Source organism: Astatotilapia calliptera, chromosome 17 (genome assembly GCF_964374335.1).
Source record: "Astatotilapia calliptera chromosome 17, fAstCal68.1, whole genome shotgun sequence".
In the NCBI taxonomy this organism is placed as follows: domain Eukaryota; kingdom Metazoa; phylum Chordata; class Actinopteri; order Cichliformes; family Cichlidae; genus Astatotilapia; species Astatotilapia calliptera.
In genome coordinates, this window is record NC_137438.1 from 8,396,544 (window position 1) to 8,417,281 (window position 20,738).

Here is a 20,738-nt window from a genome sequence, read left to right on the forward strand (position 1 = left end):
CTTAAAAGTATCTGGGGGCCGAGGGGTTGTTGGTTTTTTAGCTACTGTTTGGAATTATGTTTTCTTACTTTTACTCTTACCAGGATTCTGGTAGCAAATAACAAAGAATCTTGTTGGTGCAAAAATACAGTTTTATCTCAGTGAAACTATTCGCTTTTTTGCATTTTTCATAGCTTGACTAAAGAAAATGGGAAAAATTGTGTGTTTTTGTGACAGAATACTAGTAACAAAGATACTGAAGATACAATTTAAAATAATTTCTTTGGTTCTTTTCTGTTAATAGTTGGTCGCTTTATATTCAAATGATTCATAGGTTAATGTTACGTGTCCAAACCAACTAACAAACAAACAAACGAAAAGCATTCTTCTGAAAATAGCCAAATACAAGGACTGGACTGGAGATGAAAGAAAAAGCAGCCAATGCATAAAAAGAAATTCCACTGCAGTTACAAACTTTTGTGACCATTAAGTCCCGTACGTGTGGTGTACACTGAACGTGACACTTGAAACAAAACCATGAACATGGTGAACATAACGACATTTTTTGGTGGGTGAATACGAAAATCAAAAGAATTGTGGTTAATAATAAATCTGTTATGTTTGTTTTTTCTTTCTTTTTTTACATATAGATATTAACAATCGCTGGATGTGTGCTGCTGTTTGTGCAAAGTATCTGATGTGACACGGCAGGTAAAGCTGGACCAATTACTAAGACGTGTAATTTGTACAAAATTACACGTCTTAGCTTTTATACGCAGCGCCATTTGCATTTCCCAAGTGTTAATACACACATCTGACACAACTTAACATGGTTCAGTTCAGCAGGAAGGCTTAAAGCACTGCCGTCCTACATGTCTTTATGCATGCTCAATCAAGCCACACAAACTCACGGTGGATAAATGACCAAACAGCACCTTTCTGATGTCATAGATGCATGCACCCCCCTCCCTTTTTTCTTAACCAATGCATTTTTAATTATTGACATGCATTTTTAATTTCAACAAAGCTCAACAACAGCCTGAACATGATGTCATCAACCAGAAGCATTGCTGTACAATCACATCACTGGCTCTCTGAAGCAAATGTACACGTTTATGAATTTAAATTCATAAATACGTATTTAAAAAAATACGTAAAGAAAAGAAAATATGAAAAAGCCACGAGAACTGAACTTGCAGTCGGAAGATAAAGTAGCATGTTAATATGTTAGCAAGTTGCGTCAGAGTACTCTGTCCTACTCTGCCTCTCCCCACCGCAGGGAAAAGGGTAACACCACCTGGGTCTGGGTGCAGTTCCCCCCTCCAGGGGCAAGGGTACCTAGACCCGGTTTGTAGAGTACGCTTGGGGAGTGTGAGCGTGTGTACAGCGTCTCTTTATGTCTGTCTCCACGTTGGTTGAGTGTGGAGTAAGTGCATATGAGAGCATGAGGGTGGGAATGGATGTTTGTGTCTGTGTGTGCCTGTATGTCTGTGTCTATATGTCAGGTTGGGTATCAGACGCCACCTCTCTGGGGACATCTCAGGCCCTCCAAGGTTTGGAGGCCTATCTCCCCCCACCACCACTTCCCCTGCCAGTGGCGGACTCCCTCAGGTGTCGGTGCGTCGGTGGTTCTTTGTGTCTGGGGGTGGGCGTCCGGGTACACACCGGCTCACTCCTTGGCGGCCGCTTATCGGGGCCTGGAGCCTGGGGCTCGCTCGGGCCACTTCGGAGGTGGGGTGCTCTCGGCCTGGGGCTCGGTCACTCAGGCACGGCTGGCTGCCGGCGGAGCTCACGGGCGCGTCACTGCAACTCCCCCTGGCTTCTGCTCCGCGGCTGCTGAGTGAGCCCTCATCTGGGACTCTCCTCAGCTCTTACTGAGACAGTGGCACGGCTGCCCCTCTGTTAGTCTTCCTTGGTCTCTTGTGTTCTGGGGGCCTCTGGATGTCTGGAGTTTTGATCTCCTCCATACCTGCTTCATACCCTGGAGGACGGGGCTGTGGCCCCCCCACACCCTCTAGCAGATCATTACATGGAGAAACCTTTGGAATGCAAGCATGCTGATCCACACAGGTATGCACACAGGTGTACACACGGGTGTTCACAGACGCGGACTACAGCTTTCTTGGCTGCTGCCTCAAAGCACATTGTGCGCTGTCTATCTTGCGTGCTGCACAATATCGTTTATTATTTAGTATCTACTGATATCTACTGCTAGCTAGTTTATTGTGATGGTGCTGTTTTTTTTTATTATGTTGCTCTTTGTTGTTTGCTTTCTCTTCTGTTTTTTTTCTCCATACAGGTGACCCAGTTGTTTTTTTTTTTTTTTGTTGTTTGGGTTTTTTTTTCTTTCTTCCCCCCCTTCTCACCGTCTCTTCTCCCCTTTGGTTTTCTTTCTCTCCCTCTCTTTCTTTCATTCTTTCTCCCTGTCCTATCCCCCAGTCATGTCTGTCCCGTTTGTAGCAACTGAAAATAAAATAAATTCATAATTATAATAAAGGTCAATCAAATGGACCAATATGGCAAGGCCATGATGATCCACTTGGTAAAATAAATCCGCTTGGCATCTTTCTTGGCCTTAAGACAACAATTCTGATGGCTAAAGATCCAAACGGGACACAAAAAAAAAAAAAGAGTACTCTGTCCTAGAAGGATTACTGTTCTTAATTTGCACGTGAGATGTCACAGGTGTCTCTTTGTGAATGTAAATGCCTTCTGAAGTATGACTTTAAGTAAAAGCCAAAACAGAGAGGTGTGAAATGAAGAATAAGACTGAAATGAAAACTCTGCCAAAAGGCTTAGGCAAACCAAATGAATTTTTTTAGTCTTCTTTTCTCTTTTTTTAGTCTTGATTTATCTTTAGCATTTTGTTTTCCTTCTTTCTCTGTAATGAATGTTTACTTTATCCCTGAGCTGCTTTAGGCGCTGTAAGACTAAAATGCAAATGTTTCATAGATTTATGGTGGAAGACAGAGGAGTGTGCAAGGAGGCATTTAGTAAAGTCCAAATGATAAAATGAACCGAGTGTCAGAAGTAAGTGAGACAAAGTAGAAAGCAAGTGAAAATCCTTAGGGTTTCACTTCATCAAATGTCAGTAGGTGAAAGGGTCAGGAATGAAAAGGAATGTCTGAAGAGACAAAAATAAAAAAGCATTGGGGAAAAAGTGGAACAAAGGGGAAAATGTAGATTGGGAGTATAAGGTGAAGAGAAACACACTGATCCTGTTTTTATTCTTTCATTTCAATGCTTCTACAGTACTGCTCTGCTGAATTGCTGCCACAGACGTGTTATATTATCGTTTCTTGGTTTTGCTTTTGCTCTAACATGATTTACAATAAAGGAAAGTGTTTTTGTCTCCCTAATTTACTATAAATTACTTTCTACATGACCAACATACCGTTGTGAAACTACAGAAGGAGTACTTCATATCATGTTATAAAGGCCATAGCTGGTCCAAAAGTATATAAGAGATGGATGCAGTTTACATCTAGAACTTACAGAGGCATTAGATAGCATTTCTGCTATCTAATGCCATTATTAATATGAAATCCATTGTGTTTGTTATTTGTAACAAGCAAAGAAAAATGACACTTGATTGAATCTTTCTATTATTGCTGCCAACAGCTTTCCAACATTTGAATTTTATGGCAGAGATTTAGAGAAAGGGAAGTATGTCACCAACTGCCCAAACAAACCCAGAAGTGCTTAGCAGCTAGCTAGCACTGAACAGCTTAGAGGCTAGCAGCATTGCTGTTATATAACGCAATATGAAATCCCAAAAATTCCCAGTTAAACTCCAAAAACACATTTCAATAAACAGTGCAAACATACTAAAATACTAAGGCCGATACCAGGGAGGCTAACAAGCACTTAGCAGGATCTAAAAGTACTCATTAACTTTAAACTGTACTGCTTGCTAGCCACGAACCAATAATCAGTATACATTACTTAGTCAGTGTTGTTATGCTATCTGGGATATGTAATCGTAAGGGTTATTCAAGGTATTACACGGCAGAATTTTATAGTTTTTTTTTTATTATAATGCATCCTTATCATGTCTAAGTAGAGCAAGAAAATGTGATCGCATATTAAGATAGTATAAACTGATTAAAACAGGAATGGTAAGGTTCTTAATTTTATGTTGGTCAAAACCTTTAAGTTTTGACCAACATTTAGGTTTTGACCAACATTTCTCATAATCAAAGCAGTCGTTAGCTATGTCCATAATCATGACAAGCTAAATGGTTGTCAGATCACATACCATAATCAAAACAGGCATGCAAAGGATGTTCTTTATTAATAACCTTATTTACCACCGTTTCCCTCAGTTAAGCTGCAGTTTAGTCAGCGGATCATTGAAGTTTGTTGACCACCCTCAGCAAGAATGAAATACTTCTAGGAATGTAGCAAGCGTAATTAATCCCTGTAGTATCAGATGGCAAAGTGCATATAGCTGCCCTATACTGCCTTACACAAAGCTGGAAAGAAAAGCTGGCCTTCATAGTAAGTGCATGACTCTACTAATGTAGATAATGGAACGGACTATTGGACAGTCTTTTCTGGGAGACTATCATAGTTCTCGTATGAAGAAAAGAAAGCCTGAAAGAACTTCTGATCCTGCTTACTTTCTCACCTGTAAAAACATACATCTCCCGCATTCAGTTTCTAATAATGATGTCTGCCTCGTTTGTCTGTTTTCTTTACACCCAGACATTTGCCTTTCTTTAAAGCCATCTCATCAGGAGTGTCAGCGTCTCTTCATGTGTGTGTGTGTGTGTGTGTGTGTGTGTTGTTCTGAGTTGAATAAGCAGATAGACATCTGGCTTGTCAAGGTCATTTATTCAGAAACCTTGCTCATACACATGGGGCGTGTCACCATGGCAACAAGTCTTGCTACCTCTCTCCATTACTTATCTCTGGATACCCCTGTGTAGAGTTATCCTTTTCTGTCTCTCTCTCTGTCAAAGGATTTTAAACTGGTAACCCGGCATATGTCAGTGAATTCTGTTTGTGTGTTTTTGTGCAGGCTGAAAAGAACAAAATACTGACTCAAGTAGGATAAACAACAATCCATTATTCTGTCATTTCTGTTGTTTCTATTGTATTCAACAGCATCCAACTCACATTTCAAGTAGTATGATAAAGTTGGTGATGGCTGCTGCATGTCTCACAGGCAAAGGTCAGTATGCTATACAAATCTTTTGTGGACATATATGTGGAAATATATCGGATGGTAAACTTATTATACTCTATCATTTATTTCAGGCTGTGACAAAATACACTGTTTACAGCACTATTTTCCCATCGCATTGGATAACGTTTGCAATAGAGTATATCAACATTTCCTGTGAAGTTGAGACAAAACCGGGCAGCTCCAAACTGAATGACCAGCTGAAACAAATTGAGGAGTTACGGCTATCTCTCTAGCTTGGACATGATTTGGTTATGAAAAGTCTGACACAGACCAGGAAACCGTACTGTGCAAATTATGCCACAAATCAGGTACACAAGTCGAGCTGCCTCGTTTATATTAGGAGTCTCGGGCCAAAGTATTGCAGGAAATCTGCAATGTAGCATACTGAACTTCAACAACAATGACACTCTGCAGTCGCCGTTTGCAGACAGGCTATTCTACTGGCAACGATTTAGAACCTACACAGATATTTAGAGAAACTGTGTGTAGATTCTCAGACATGCAGGTCATGGAAGTTTATGGAGACTGGAAAGAAAGCAAACTGTAGAAGCCTCTTGGTTGAGAGTTAAAAGTCTTCGTGAAACCTAAAGAAGTCCAGAAGTACTTTCTTTCCAAACTTTTTAGAATACAGGAGAAATTATAGTTCTTGAGTCATGGGAAGTGATATATTGTTTCTACAGTTTACATTTAATTGGTATATTACATAGCAGTATTTTATCCTGGGACTTTAGTAATTGGTTATTGATTTATATATTGATATATTTATGTTTACATTCTTAGGCAAACATGCCCAGATTTGTTGTAAATATATAAAAATATTCACATATGAATGACTACATTTTATTTTTGATGATTTAATTTAAATGTAAAAAAAGTACTTTCCATTTGATTACATAAACTATGTGATGTGTGTGATTACTAGGATATGAGATTTAGAGCAAAAAAATGAATTCAAATCGTGCAGAAAATTCTTCCTACATAAGGAAGAAATCTGAAATAAAGTGGAATAGCAAAACAGAACATTCTAGAGACAGGAGTAAAGGTCGGAGCAACACGGAGATGAAGTGTTAAAAGCGGACAAAGAGCAAGAGATTGCTCTTCTCTTTTTTCCACCTGTGCCCTTTGCCAGCTGTGTGGAGTCACACAGTGACCACGCGGATGGCAATTGTCTAAAGCTGGCAAACAGGCTCACTGATCAATTATTAAAAACTTGCATGAGTATGTGCGTGCTTGTGCGAGTGTTTTAAAAGCCCCTGGGTTTGAAAAGCTCAGGGCATTGTTAAAGTTCACAGCAGGGGATGTTTGTGTGTATTCATTGGTAGTGCATACATCTGTAGTGTGGTGAATTTCAAGCATGGCTCTTGAATATTGACTTAAAAGAGACACGCGCACTCAAACACACACGCACTTTGATGTACTTTGATGCTGAGCCAATTTTGCCTTATGGTTTGCACAATATGCTGATTTGGTGTAAAATAAACACCATCTCTGTGGCCTTACACACACGCACAAAAACACACACAAAAAGATGACCATCTGTTCTAATAGTGAGTCCAGCTTCCTGCCAAGTTGTTATCAGCTGATTGGCAGAAAAGCACACCAAAAAGATGCCAGCTTGAGGAAGACAGACAGGACATGCTCTGTCCCACGACACTTTAAATCACTGCTTAAGCTCAAAAAGCCTTCACAGAGAGTGTTAAGCCACGTCCCTCAAGTCTGCCTTTGGTTTGTGTACTCAAACCATCATTATACAATAAGAATTACAAATGACTTGGTCCTTTGAATGAGGACTGTCTCAGAACAACAACTAACCAATGACTCCGGGAACGTCCAGTCACCCTGTCTAGTGAGGATATGTGATATACAGTACTGTGTATTACATCTCAGTCAACAAAAACAAAAGCTCAAATCAACTGCTTATGAAGAAGCTATTTATTTTCCCGTGTTCACGGACACAAACTGCCACGTTTTTTTGTGTCAGCGAGCACGAATTTGTAAATAGAGTATTTTGGTAGGAAGTATATTTTGTCACAGCAGCTTATATTTTGCTAAGAGAAAGCAGGGAGGCATCATTGTGGCAAAGAAGAAAACAAAGCTTTAGAAGAAATGGCACATGTTGTATTTTGAACCAAACCCTGATCTTTTTCTTAACCTAACCCTGAACCCTAGAAAAATCCATTTCAGTGCCTACACCTGACTGAGATAAATGCCTACACTTAACCAAACAACATATTCTTGTGTATTTACAAGTGATGTGTCTCAAACTTGGGTGTTATTTTCAAGCTCCAAATGCAGACTTTTTGTTGCGCTTTACAAGTTGACAGTATTCACTTTGTATACATGAATAAGAACATATGAGAGCAGACTGATCAAAAGTCATGCTCAGGAAATCATGTTAATGTTCAGGAACACAAATCAGTAGACTAAAGGTTGTGACTCCTCCCTCCCAACCGGTCACGACCTCACTGAGCCTGGTTCTGCCGGAGGTTTCTTCCTGTCATAAGGGAGTTTTTTCTTCCCAATGATTCCAAGTGCTTGCGCACAAGGGGATCATTTGGATGTTGGCGTTTTCTTATTTCAATTATTCGGGGGTCTTTACACCTGCCATAGGGTGACTGCTGCTGTAATTTGGTGCTATATAAATAAAACCTAATCAAACTGAATTGACTATTTCACGAACTGCTATAAGAACATACTGTATAGTCACACTACTCACAATGAAGGCTTAAAAAGTTTTAATTTGAAATCCATATATGACAAACATTGATAAGTGTTAATAATGAAACTTCTAGAAGCAACTTCTAATCACTAAAACAACAGTGTCTTAGGAACAGATAGCCCATGTTCAAAAATAGAAACAGACGGTTTTTTTTGAAATAGCTAAAACCACTACGAGCTAGTGTTTTGGAGCATTCCTGTTTTCTAGACTTTTTTGTCTGGCCTATGTTATCTTAACAGTCATAGGACTATATGGAGGTCACCAGAACTGATACTTACCAAACCTTTCAAAACCAAAATTCTGAAAATGTCAGAATGTTTTGTTTTCGTTTTTTAAGGTAGAGTTGGCAAAAAAATGATACTTGGATGCTAATTGATGCAATTTTATTTTATCAGATGCATCATAAATACGGACAGCTTTGTCTATATGAAGACTTTTGTGAAGTAAATAAAGCTTCTTTTTAAACAACATTCAAATATCAAACAGTTACCACGAACACTAATCTGGCTGGTGCACATGGCAACATGAGCTGTTTAACTATTACTTATTCAAATTAGCTGTCTGATAAGTTATTCTTAATGCATCAGGTAGCTGCTACTAACACGATAACCTTAATGTTGAAGCTGGGCAACAAAACTTATCAGTCTATAAGTCTGTACCATTGTTAGAGATTTTTAATTTAACAGGAAAACACAATTATCTGTGGAAGCCCGTTTCCGCCACTAAAAGAAAAAGCATCTATAACTCAAAGTTTTGACGTACTTTCAAAAAAATTTCAACTTATTAACTCGAAATTTCGACGTATTTTCTTGAAAATTCGATTTATTAACTTGAAATTTTGAGAAAAGTAACTTGAAATTTCTAGTTAGCTCTGCCAATCAGTAATGTACGTGGAATGCGCACTCAAAACAGGGTCGCAACAAATTGGCGCTTTCGAGAGTACGTTTGCTGATAGTAACATCATGTGATTCAGCTAATAACACGAGGATTTCATCATTTGTGAAACCACACTGAAAATAATCAGCAATTTGTGCATTCATGACTGGCTGTAATACTGGTAGCTTAGCTGTAGCATTTGTAGCTGAGGGCTTCAGCTTCCGGGTAACTAGGAAATGACGTCATTCACGTAGATTACTGAGCTACTTTTCTCGAAATTTCGACTTAGTCGAAATTTCGAGAAAATGGCTCAAAATTTCGAGTTATGGATACTTTTTTTTCTTTTTTTGTGGCAGAAACGGGCTTCCATAATTATCTGTGTCTAAAAATATGAAAGGTCTCTCTTAGAAGCAACAAGACAGAAACAGTGACAGCCTATCTTACCAATAAGTGATCAGCATTTTAAATATGGTGCCAAGCCACCAGAAGCACAGAAACAGTTGTAGCTGAATACAGTATTATTATTATTATCATTCAAAAATAAATAAATGAGCCTTATAATTTAGTCTTTTTACTTTCATTGAACTGAAACATTATTATTTTCCTGGGTATTGGGCTCAAGTTTGAACTTCTATTATCACGATTACTCTAAATAGACACAGATAAAGGAGTAATAAGAACTCATGAGAACATTCTTTGGTTATAGCAAGCGTACGCTGCAATAGGGCGAGGCTAATATTATTGTAAGGCTAAACACCGTAGGATTTTTTTTTTATATATAGCCAACATCTTGTAAACCTGGTAATTTAGTCCTTTAGCAGTGGTTTTTCTATAGAGCTGTAACACTGTCAGACGTATTCACTATCTTCTTTGAATCAGGACGAGTTTACCCCTTTCAAAAGCTGCAAGTTTTTCTGTTAAAAAGAGAGAGTGACAACAAAGGCTAAGCTGACATTTCAGTCCATGTACTTGCATGCATTTTACCAGAGGCAGGAAGAAAAACTATTCAGTCTTTAGGCTCTCTATCTGTTTTATCTCACAGTTTTAACCTTTATGTCCTTGGTTTGTTCTCTTTAAAAAAAAACAAAAAAAACTTACTTTGCAGTTCATCTCTCCAGAGGTTTTTCCCTAATTTTCTTTATCTTTGCTTCTTCTTTTCCTTTCACTTGTTCCTTCTCGTCATTCTTCCTCACGCCCTTCTATCTCTCCAACACTGTGTGACAGTTCGCCACCAATTTGCGCTCGACTAATCTGACTAGAACACGCTAAACTAATTAACATGGGCTGAAGCGGCCTCACTTATCATTTCACCATATGTACATACATCACACGCCCACCACACACTCACTAAGTCACCACATATACACGCACATGCACGCACAAACACACACATGAAATGAATGAGACTCTCCAGGGAGAATAAGAAATGATGGGTACTACTTCGGAGAGGAAATGGGGAACAAGGCCAGATATAAAAAGGATGGAAAGGAGAGAGAGATATTTGGAACACAGAGGAAAGAGGAGCTATTTCTGCACCACGTTCACCCGAGTCTGCCTCTAGAAGCATTAACATATGGAACATCATGCGCTGCCCGGTTGGGCATAAAATATATACACGCATGAAATTATTCAGTTAACTCTGCCAAAACTGACACACTTTTTTTCCCTCCTGGAGCTAATAAAGCACTTGCATTTCCTCCAGAATTTACTCAGCAAATATACAGTTCCATTTATTTAAAAAATCATATATTTGGGACATATAAACAAAGAAAGCTGAAATGTTTTTGATTAAAATAGTATTTCCTCTGTTTAAATAATTTCCATGTTGGAGGTTGACGTATGCTATGAGATATTGATTGCCGCAGTAGCATGTTTGCTGGGGCTCAATATTAGACGCGTGTTTGTTGGTTATTGATTTGCTGTCATACTGGATTGTTAGCTTTTGCTACAAAATAACAAGAAAGTCATGTGCAGCGTGTTTAAGTGTTTGCTGTAGCAAGGTCATCAGCAGAGATCTGAGAACAGATTATCAGTTCAGTCCACACAGCAGCACCTCTGATATGCACTGATGCGGTGCAGTATATGCTGATGTTCTCATTTCATCTTCATTTTTTACGAGCTCAGTTTGAACTAGCACGGCCTCGTTAATGTACAGATTTACCTCGGCACACATTGCCATTGTCAGGTTCATAACCCGCCTTGCAGCTGCAGCTGCCTATGGGTACCATCCACTCTCCGTCTCCATTACAGTAGAGCTTTATGGGCACGTCTACTTCCTCGGCGTTGGGGATGCAGCTTCCTCTGGCGATGACTAATGAGGTGGACTCTGCTCCGGTCAGCGTCTGCACAAAATAAGAATCATTAAAAAATTCCATTTAAATATCCATCCGATGGCTGTGCCAAGCTCTCGTAAAAATCACCACCGATTTCAATTAGCTCTGTTTCATACCTCTGGGAAGAAAGCAAAGTTCTGCACGATGCTGGGGCATTTCTTGTAGAATACCCTGACGGCCAGAAGCGACATGCAAGCGCCTAAGTCCTGGAAAGCCAAATGGAAACCTCTGCCTTTGGACAGAGGCCCAAAACTTCTCACTTCTGTGTTCACTTTCATCAGCCTGCCCCCAAAATCAACCTGGGAGAAACTCTCATCTGCTGCAATGGTGTCCACCTGACAGAGAGAAAAAGAAGGAAAAAAAGATAAATTTTTAACAAAGGTTTTCTTTATTGATTTAGATTTTCTACCTATCAGGTAAACACGCTAATGCCCAAATGCTATGAAATGCTGTTATTGTATCTTTCCCCCCGATAAACCTCCACAGTGGCCAGGCAAAATTAAACGTCTCTGTGAAATTGCAAATGCATGAGAGCATGAGCATGACATTTAAGTAAAGAGGTGACTTATGAATCTCAACAAGCACAAACACATTCAGTCAATACGGGTTAAATTCTAATAGCGAGTGGAGGTTAAGGCTTCAGGCTACAAAACGATTTGTGAATACTTTTAGCCTTTGTTGCAGTTTTACTTACTTACTGATCGATTTTGGACTGGTTCAATGTTTGGATTTCATTCTTTTGAACTGACATACAAGGAAGGTGTAATTTAACACTTTCTGGAATCTGCTTGGTCTCCAGCTAAGAACCAGCAGTTTTAGTTGATAAGACCACAACGTTCAAGCCCCAAGGTGTTGGGTATGCCGTCTTTGCGTTGTTGCACATAGCAAAATTCCTGTCAGTTTGTTCACTTCCTCAAAACGAAAATGATGTCCAGTGGTCACCATTTTGACACACAAGAGAATTTCCACTTGGATGGGTGCAAGTGGACACAATGGAACTTCCACAGTGAGAAGCTTTCCAGATATGCAAGAGGCAATGATAGGTATACAGTGGGGCAAAAAAGTATTTAGTCAGCCACCGATTGTGCAAGTTCCCCCACTTAAAATGATGACAGAGGTCAGTAATTTGCACCAGAGGTACACTTCAACTGTGAGAGACAGAATGTGAAAAAAAAAATCCATGAATCCACATGGTAGGATTTGTAAAGAATTTATTCGTAAATTAGGGTGGAAAATAAGTATTTGGTCACCTCAAACAAGGAAAATCTCTGGCTCTCACAGACCTGTAACGTCTTCTGTAAGAAGCTTTTCTGTCCCCCACTCGTTACCTGTATGAATGGCACCTGTTTGAACTCATCATCTGTATAAAAGACACCTGTCCACAGCCTCAAACAGTCAGACTCCAAACTCCGCCATGGCCAAGACCAAAGAGCTTTCGAAGGACACCAGGAAAAGTATTGTAGACCTGCACCAGACTGGGAAGAGTGAATCTACAATAGGCAAGCAGCTTGGTGTGAAAAAATCAACTGTGGGAGCAATCATCAGAAAATGGAAGACATACAAGACCACTGATAATCTCCCTCGATCTGGGGCTCCACGCAAGATCTCATCCCGTGGGGTCAAAATGATCATGAGAACGGTGAGCAAAGATCCCAGAACCACACGGGGGGACCTGGTGAATGACCTGCAGAGAGCTGGGACCAAAGTAACAAAGGTCACCATCAGTAACACACTACAACGGCAGGGAATCAAATCCCGCAGTGCCAGACGTGTTCCGCTGCTGAAGCCAGTGCATGTCCAGGCCCGTCTGAAGTTTGCCAGAGAGCACATGGATGATACAGCAGAGGATTGGGAGAATGTCATGTGGTCAGATGAAACCAAAGTAGAACTTTTTGGTATAAACTCAACTCGTCGTGTTTGGAGGGAGAAGAATACTGAGTTGCATCCCAAGAACACCATACCTACTGTGAAGCATGGGGGTGGAAACATCATGCTATGGGGCTGTTTTTCTGCCAAGGGGACAGGACGACTGATCCGTGTTAAGGACAGAATGAATGGGGCCATGTATCGTGAGATTTTGAGCCAAAACCTCCTTCCATCAGTGAGAACTTTGAAGATGAAACGAGGCTGGGTCTTCCAACATGACAATGATCCAAAACACACCGCCCGGGCAACAAAGGAGTGGCTCCGTAAGAAGCATTTGAAAGTCCTGGAGTGGCCTAGCCAGTCTCCAGACCTCAACCCCATAGAAAATCTGTGGCGGGAGTTGAAAGTCCGTGTTGCTCGGCGACAGCCCCAAAACATCACTGCTCTCGAGAAGATCTGCATGGAGGAATGGGCCAAAATACCAGCTACTGTGTGTGCAAACCTGGTAAAGACCTATAGTAAACGTTTGACCTCTGTTATTGCCAACAAAGGTTATGTTACAAAGTATTGAGTTGTATTTTTGTTATTGACCAAATACTTATTATCCACCCTGATTTACGAATAAATTCTTTACAAATCCTACCATGTGGATTCATGGATTTTTTTTTCACATTCTGTCTCTCACAGTTGAAGTGTACCTCTGGTGCAAATTACTGACCTCTGTCATCATTTTAGGTGGGGGAACTTGCACAATCGGTGGCTGACTAAATACTTTTTTGCCCCACTGTATAGGGTTTTTGTTGCTTTTTAAAAATCTGTAAATAACACTATATCTTTACTCCCTCTCCCCTCTTTTTACCTAAAGTGTTTACCTTTAGGAAGGGTGCGTTGGCCCAGTACTCCACCCCTTTGATGCCGTCTGAAACAGTCCTGTCGGTCTCTAGGTAGTAGAGGTTGAACGTCTCTTTGCAGGAGCCCAGGACACTCGGTATGGAGGCACAGTCGCGCACAGTGAAGCGGATCTCCACGTAGATGCGTTGCGCCGCGCGCCGGTCGATGTAAGTGGTGAGGAGCCAGTTGTTCTGGCTGGGCTCAAACACGTTACACACCTGGTACGTCCTGATGGTGTTCAGGTTCTCATCGTAACCGCTCACCTCCTCCCACTGGGCGATGTGTGCGTGTGAGAAGAAGGGCCAAGTAGTAGGAGAGGGGAGGAAGCAGAGGGAGAGGGGAGAGGAGAGGCCAAAATGATGAATGGGTTTACCAAAACCTGACACAAATTAAACTTTATCCCTCCCTCCCATTTTGTCTCCTTCTCTTTTTTTCTCCTCTACCTTGTTCTGTGCTACATGGGTAAACCATTCATCACAATTAGAGTCACTCACCTCAAACGCACACAGCAGACCACTGTGACCGGCCAGTCGCCAAGCCAGAATTTAAACAGCCAAGGAGCTCAATTTAGATGGAAAAACCCATTCTATTCTATTCTATTCTATTCTATTCTATTCTATTCTATTCGGCTGCTGCGGACTCCCATGTGATGCACCTCACTGATCTTTTGGAATGCATTCTATTTACATCAGTAGTGGTTAATTGGTGTCACCTTGCTACTGTAATTAGGAATTTGACAGACTCATTACTGGACCACTGTAAAGTGTACTCAAACAGTTTTTTCCCAAGGGCGCACGGACACACACACACACACACACACACACACACACACACACACACACACACACACACAGAGTACACCTTTGCACATTGTTCTTACTCCATTGGCAGGGAACGATATCCAGCCAAGCTCAGCTGTCGCCGTCCTTGTATCCATCACTGTCTCTGTCAGACAAAAAGAGACAGAGAGAGAGAGAAAGAGCTGAAAAGAGGAGGCTGCACCAGAAGGACAGGTATGGATTTAATTAATAGTCAGTTCAGATGACAACTTTCAGCACTGCTTTGTGATATGTACCATTCATATTCATATTCATAAAGCCCTACTTCTGACCATTTCTGCAATGCTCTGTCTGTTCTGTGCACCTGTGATAAAGAGATAAAGAGGCGCAAAAAACAACAACAACAAAAAACAAACGACCCCTGGGTATGTTAATCTAGTTTGAACACAAGCCACAATGACAGGACATAATGATGAAGGTAATCCGGTTAATCCAGGTTTTATTCGAACCTCTGCGTAACAGAAAACAGTTATGTTCAAAGCAGATAGCCTGCCTAATCACATTAGGCAGTGCCAAGGAAGAACACACCCTCATTACTCAGTGTTCATTATGTACACAAATGACTTTATCCCATATTGCATTATTTAGCTTTGACAGTATGTGGAAATGTAATTCTATCATGGAAAAGGCAGCATATCTAATATTTCACATTTATGATTACAACGACAGTCGCTGTCTGAAGCTTTATTAAGTCACGAATGACAGAAGAAAGATTTGATTGATGTAGCAGCTGGATAACATATAATATAACTGTCACTGAAAATGAAACCATTCCCAAGTCCCGAATGGGAAATTGGACTTTTGTGTTTTCTTTGATTTTCTAGTTGTAGATTGAAATTCAGAGTTAACCACTGAATTAGGCAAATGCACCAGAACTAGAACTGTTAGTAGAATATAATTAAGGACACAATGAAGTTAGCAGATATATTCAACTCAATTCACTTGTATTTGTAAGGCACCAAATCACAACAACCGTCACCTCAATACAAATAAACCCCCAAAATCAGATGACACCCTATGAGCAAGCACTCGGTGACAGTGGGAAGGAAAAAAATCCCTTTTAACAGGAAGTAACCTACAGCAGAACAAGGCTCAGGGAGGGGTAACCATCTGCTGCAACTAGTTGGATGTGATGGGAGGAATCAGGACTAAAGACACACTATGAGAAAGAACCAGAGATTAATAATAACTAATGATTAAATACAGAGTGGTGTGTACAGAGGTAGAAAGTATAAAAAGAAGTAATTGAAGAAGAAACATTCAGTGGAACATGGGAACCCAAAGCAGCCTAGGCCTATTTCAGCATGATGACTAAGGGAGGGATCTGGGTCACCAGATCAAGCCCTAACTATAAGCTTTATTAAAAAGGAATGTTTTAAACCGAATCTTAATCCTGAATCCAAACTGAAAGCTGTTTCCACAGGAGAGGCCCTGAAAGCCAAAGGCTCTGCCTCCCATTCTACTTGTAAATACTCTAGAAAACAAGTAATCCAGCAGCCCATGACAAAAGTGCTCTACTGGTGAGATGTGACATTACAAGGTCTTTAAGATAAGATGGGGCCTGACTATTCAAGAAAATAAAAGAAAACAAAATTTTAAAATATAACCAGAAAGACTTGTCATTGAAAGAATCCTGAGGGGGAAATCTTTGGGTAACACCAAACACATAACCCAGCACTAGTGTAAAACAAAATCTGCTGGTCCTCTTTATAAGAGCAAACATGTCCAGTTGTGTTCTTGCTCTGACGCAACTACATGCTTGGCAGAAAAAATAATGGCCTGACAGAAGAGCCCAGAGCTGTTGCCAAGATGGAAAAGTGGCAAGACTTGCCTCGAAGGATTTTGCATTTGAAAACCTTAAAATCTAATAAATAATAATAATAATAATAATATTTTTTAGAAAGGCAGATTTGTAAGAGCTTTTTTTGAATGAGAGGCAAAAAAATATTCATCAACAGCATCAGAAGATATCCAGGAAGCCATGGAAGCTATTTATTTTGACTTTTGTGGGTGTGCTATGCAGTCATTAAGAGCATTGGTGTAAATCAATAAGCAGGACTTCTTTCTGCTTCTCTCTGACAATACCACACTTTCATATGACTTTTGCATCCCTGTAACCATGTTCTTTGATTCACCAGTGATTTAATTTCCTGCTAAAAAAAAGAAAATGCAAAGAAACCCGCTCGCGCGCGCGCGCACACACACACACACACACACACACACACACACACACACACACACACACACACTGTTGTATGCATATCTGGTGATTTTATGCGCATTTTTTAAAACTGTAATTCCTTTTCAGAAATAAATGATTGCATCAATTTAACATGTTGCTGCCTCAAATTGGCAGTTAGCATATATTAAAGAATAATTGCATACAGGTGTAATAAGTCAGCAGCGGCAACAGCAATCAAATAAACGACTTCATTAGGCGAATGTATGGAAGTAGCGTTCAGTTGATCTGGATGTTACTAATGACTTCATGCGTCCCACTGAAACTACACCATCAGCTCTAACCTCCATTTTTTTTCCTGGCACGCCGATTAAATCACTGCTGGGTGACACACCGACACAGTAACACACTTCACAACGCTGACCGTACCTTCTCACATTGCAACAAAGAAACCCAAGAATTACAGCGCGAGAGTCGCCGTAAGCAAAGCTACACGACAGCAAAGCCCAGATGGCAACGCTCGCTGTTAAACAGGTCATAATACGTCTTCATGCTATAGATCCCACTGTGTTAATGGTGAAAAATGGCTATGTGAGCAGCTCTAAGAATCAGTTTTATGTATTGCCCTGTCGCATGAATGCAAAGCCTGGCGAGCTGTGAAATTGGAGAATGACAGATATATTTCATTAAATATTTAGCATGTCAACAAATAATGTTACTGCAATACTGTAAATAGAAAGCAACATAAAGAACGAAGGAAAAATAGTATTTAAAATAAAGGATCTTAAAGCTGATGACAAACTGACCCTCGTGTAAAGTCTGCAGCAAACCAGTGTAATGGAAAGCATGCCTGAAATTTTTATGCCACTCCACTTTCCTGGTAACTAACGCGTGTTACAGGAAATATAGTTGACCATGACCGCAGCAAACTGGGGGGTAGACTTATTCAAATCATTAAAGGTGCTCCGTGTTGCTCTCAGAGGAAGTGGAACAAGAGAAACCGCCGAGCCCCACCCCGCCATTATATAGGTAAGTTGGGTTCCTTCTTATCTCCTGTGTCACTCGTGGCATGAACTCAGCCACTGCATGCAAAAATGAACGTTGACACGGTGCGAGCGGACACGCCGAGACGCACGAGCCAACATAAGCTAGCTGACATGCTGACAAGGCCGACCCCAACACCGAGCCCCTTGTAATAAAACACGGTGAGAAGATTCAGCGACATCACACCATGAGGCGGCCGCAGGCAAACAACCCCCCCTTGATTCTTGACACGCTCTCTTCCTCTTGCACTCTTTCATACTGTCACCCTGCCTCTCATTATCTGCTCTCCTCCTCCTCACACTTTCCGCACCTTCATCCTCTCCTGCATTCTAGCTCTCCATCTTTCATCCCTCCACTACTCCACTCTTTTTGTTGTTTTTTTATGTTTTGCGAGCGAGCTAGCCTAATTAAAGCAGAACCCCCTTTTTCAGCTCTCTCCCTTGGGAGAGAAGGTCGTTTTGGGAAATGAAACGCTTGTCACGCGAAAAATGTAGCCGACTATCAAATTCTTGGACCAAAGCTCATTTAAACGACGACAAGTGTCACTGTCTAATTTGTAGCTTCGGTGCGTTTAGTGGCACGCTGTCAACAAAGATTTTCAAAGAGTGATCTACAGCAGTTTATTTCTACCATGCATATTTTTACCTGCAAGAAACTTTGAAGTTTAGGTGGGAAAAAAACTGAAAAGAAGAAAAAAAAAGACACAATGAGACAAATCCACAATAATGACAGAAGAGATGTTGGAACGGCTCATGCAGCCTTACCTTCCAGCAAAGTCTTGCAACAAGGGACCTTATTCAAGGCTTTGCTTTAAGAATTGAATACGGTGGCACTGCATTGGCACCACACTTACCACCAACCTGCTTTAAAGGAAGGTTTTAGTGGCACACTCACAGGAAAGGTTAGCATTCTACCCACAGACTTCATTGGCAAATGCATTTATTGAAAAATTGATTGTACTTTTGCACCCAGAAACACCTGTGGGTCCCTGCAATTCATCATTTTATGCCATTTTGTCTTGCTCACTGCAAAATGATTACAAAGCAGTGCTTGAAGATAAGCATGCATGTAAATATAGAGCGAATCACTTTAGATTGGTGCAACATTCAAATTAAATCTCGACAGTTCATCCCATGATGACTTGTTTTGTCCGTCAACAGTCGAAAAACCAAAACATATTTAACATCCTGTTAAGTCTGACAAGGAACAGCAAGGAAGCTATAATTATGTGGCCTCTATTAACTATCAAATACCACAATATTTGCCTATTAAACTTCTTTCAACAGACCGATCAATACTTCACTAATCATTCATATATTTGCACAAAACCACTTAATAAACTGCAGTGCATTAGCAAACATGCTTTGCGAATTCCCAGTTTCAATGAGAAAAGAAGTCTAATCAGAACAAAACGAGACATGTGTTTGATGGTCTATGCTGGGCTTATTAGAGAATCTCCTCATCAGTCTAATTAACAGCACACACCTCTCTGCACATAATAGGGTATACTCGCCGAACAGCCTAATTACTTTTGACATATTGGAGGTTGTGATCGCAGTGTGCCTTCCTCCCCCGCAGTGGTGCAGCTCTTCAACCAGCCCTGTACACCGCTGAACGAAAGCAAAAGCCATTTTACAGCAGAGGAAACAGCAGGTAAATCTGTGCGATATAGTAGCAGTCAAAGAGGTTGTTAAATCCTTGTTGTGGCCCACGAGGGAGAAGTTAAAAGTATTTTCATCACAGGCCCCCGGATTAGAAGTAATTTCCCTGTTTTGCAACCTTTTCTTTCCCTCTCTTTCTTTATGTGTGCGTACCAGTGGTCAAATGGGAAGTGTGGTTAGTTCATCTTCTGCTAATTGGCATAGTGTGTCCTACTGCCCAAAGACTGCAGTTAGTCCCGATTCACATGGCAGTGTGCGCACATATATGTGGCACCTCCCTATAGCACTGATGGCACACATGTCTCAACTTCAAAGGGCAGTTTTGAGAGTTGGTAATTGTTTTGGTAAGGGGCCAAGGGGGTTGTATCGATGTGTTTACCTCACTAGGGTCTAGATTTACAAGACTGCATGTAAGAGGTGGAGATCCTTGAAATTTAGGCAGCTGCCCCAGTTACATATGTATTTCTGGGAGCTCCTTTCTTAAAGCCCAAAATAGGGAGGGGACTATTTAAATCAAGCGCACAAACTAATTTACTAACATTCACGTCACACAATTTAATATCAACTGCGCTGATATTTAATGCCAAAAAAGAGGATGTTTTTTTGCGCTTGATTTTGAAATGAATGGACTGCACCAGGCAACTTCTGTAAATTGCACATGAAACCAACCATACCTTTGAGCGCCATTTGGGGACTGGGCTCACACACCATCAGCACAGCTGCCCAATCACGTTGTTCTGATTTCGTGGACTTGCAAATCAAAGTCTCCTTAAAGACTGCTGTGGTCGTACCGGATGAATGACTCAGATGGTATAAAAGATGGAGGTAGCTACAATGACGTCAGCCATGTGAAGTCCAGTTATGAAACCTCAAGAGTACCATCTCAGTGAAGTGCAGCGCTTTCTGTGAAACTAACAACTTACTGTCACAAGTTGTTAGCTTATGAGCATACCCTGAATAATCCTCCTTTCTGAAATGCAGAACGACCCAAATGTTTGACAAAACTCATCAACAAAAGTGTTTTGTCTGAGGCAAACTACAGGCAGACATAATGAAGTCAGACATAATGTGCATCTATGATGGCTTCATTTGTATATTATTCTGTACCATCAATGGGTCAAAGACAGGATTTTAGCCATACGACAGGTTTTTATTCTGTG

The 20,738-nt window shown here is 40.7% G+C and overlaps 1 protein-coding gene across 1 annotated transcript in view; it reads right to left on the minus strand.

Annotated features, from left to right (window-relative positions):
- Positions 1-20,738, minus strand: part of LOC145421626 (ephrin type-B receptor 1-like) — a 141,224-nt gene that overhangs the window by 84,145 nt on the left and 36,341 nt on the right. Inside the window, exons 2-5 of the mRNA XM_080292190.1 lie at positions 14,736-14,800; positions 13,837-14,127; positions 11,215-11,433; positions 10,927-11,107 (exon numbers count right to left, since the gene is read on the minus strand). Coding sequence (XP_080148316.1) covers positions 10,927-11,107; positions 11,215-11,433; positions 13,837-14,127; positions 14,736-14,800 — 756 coding nt within the window. The remainder of the gene's footprint in view (positions 1-10,926; positions 11,108-11,214; positions 11,434-13,836; positions 14,128-14,735; positions 14,801-20,738) is intronic.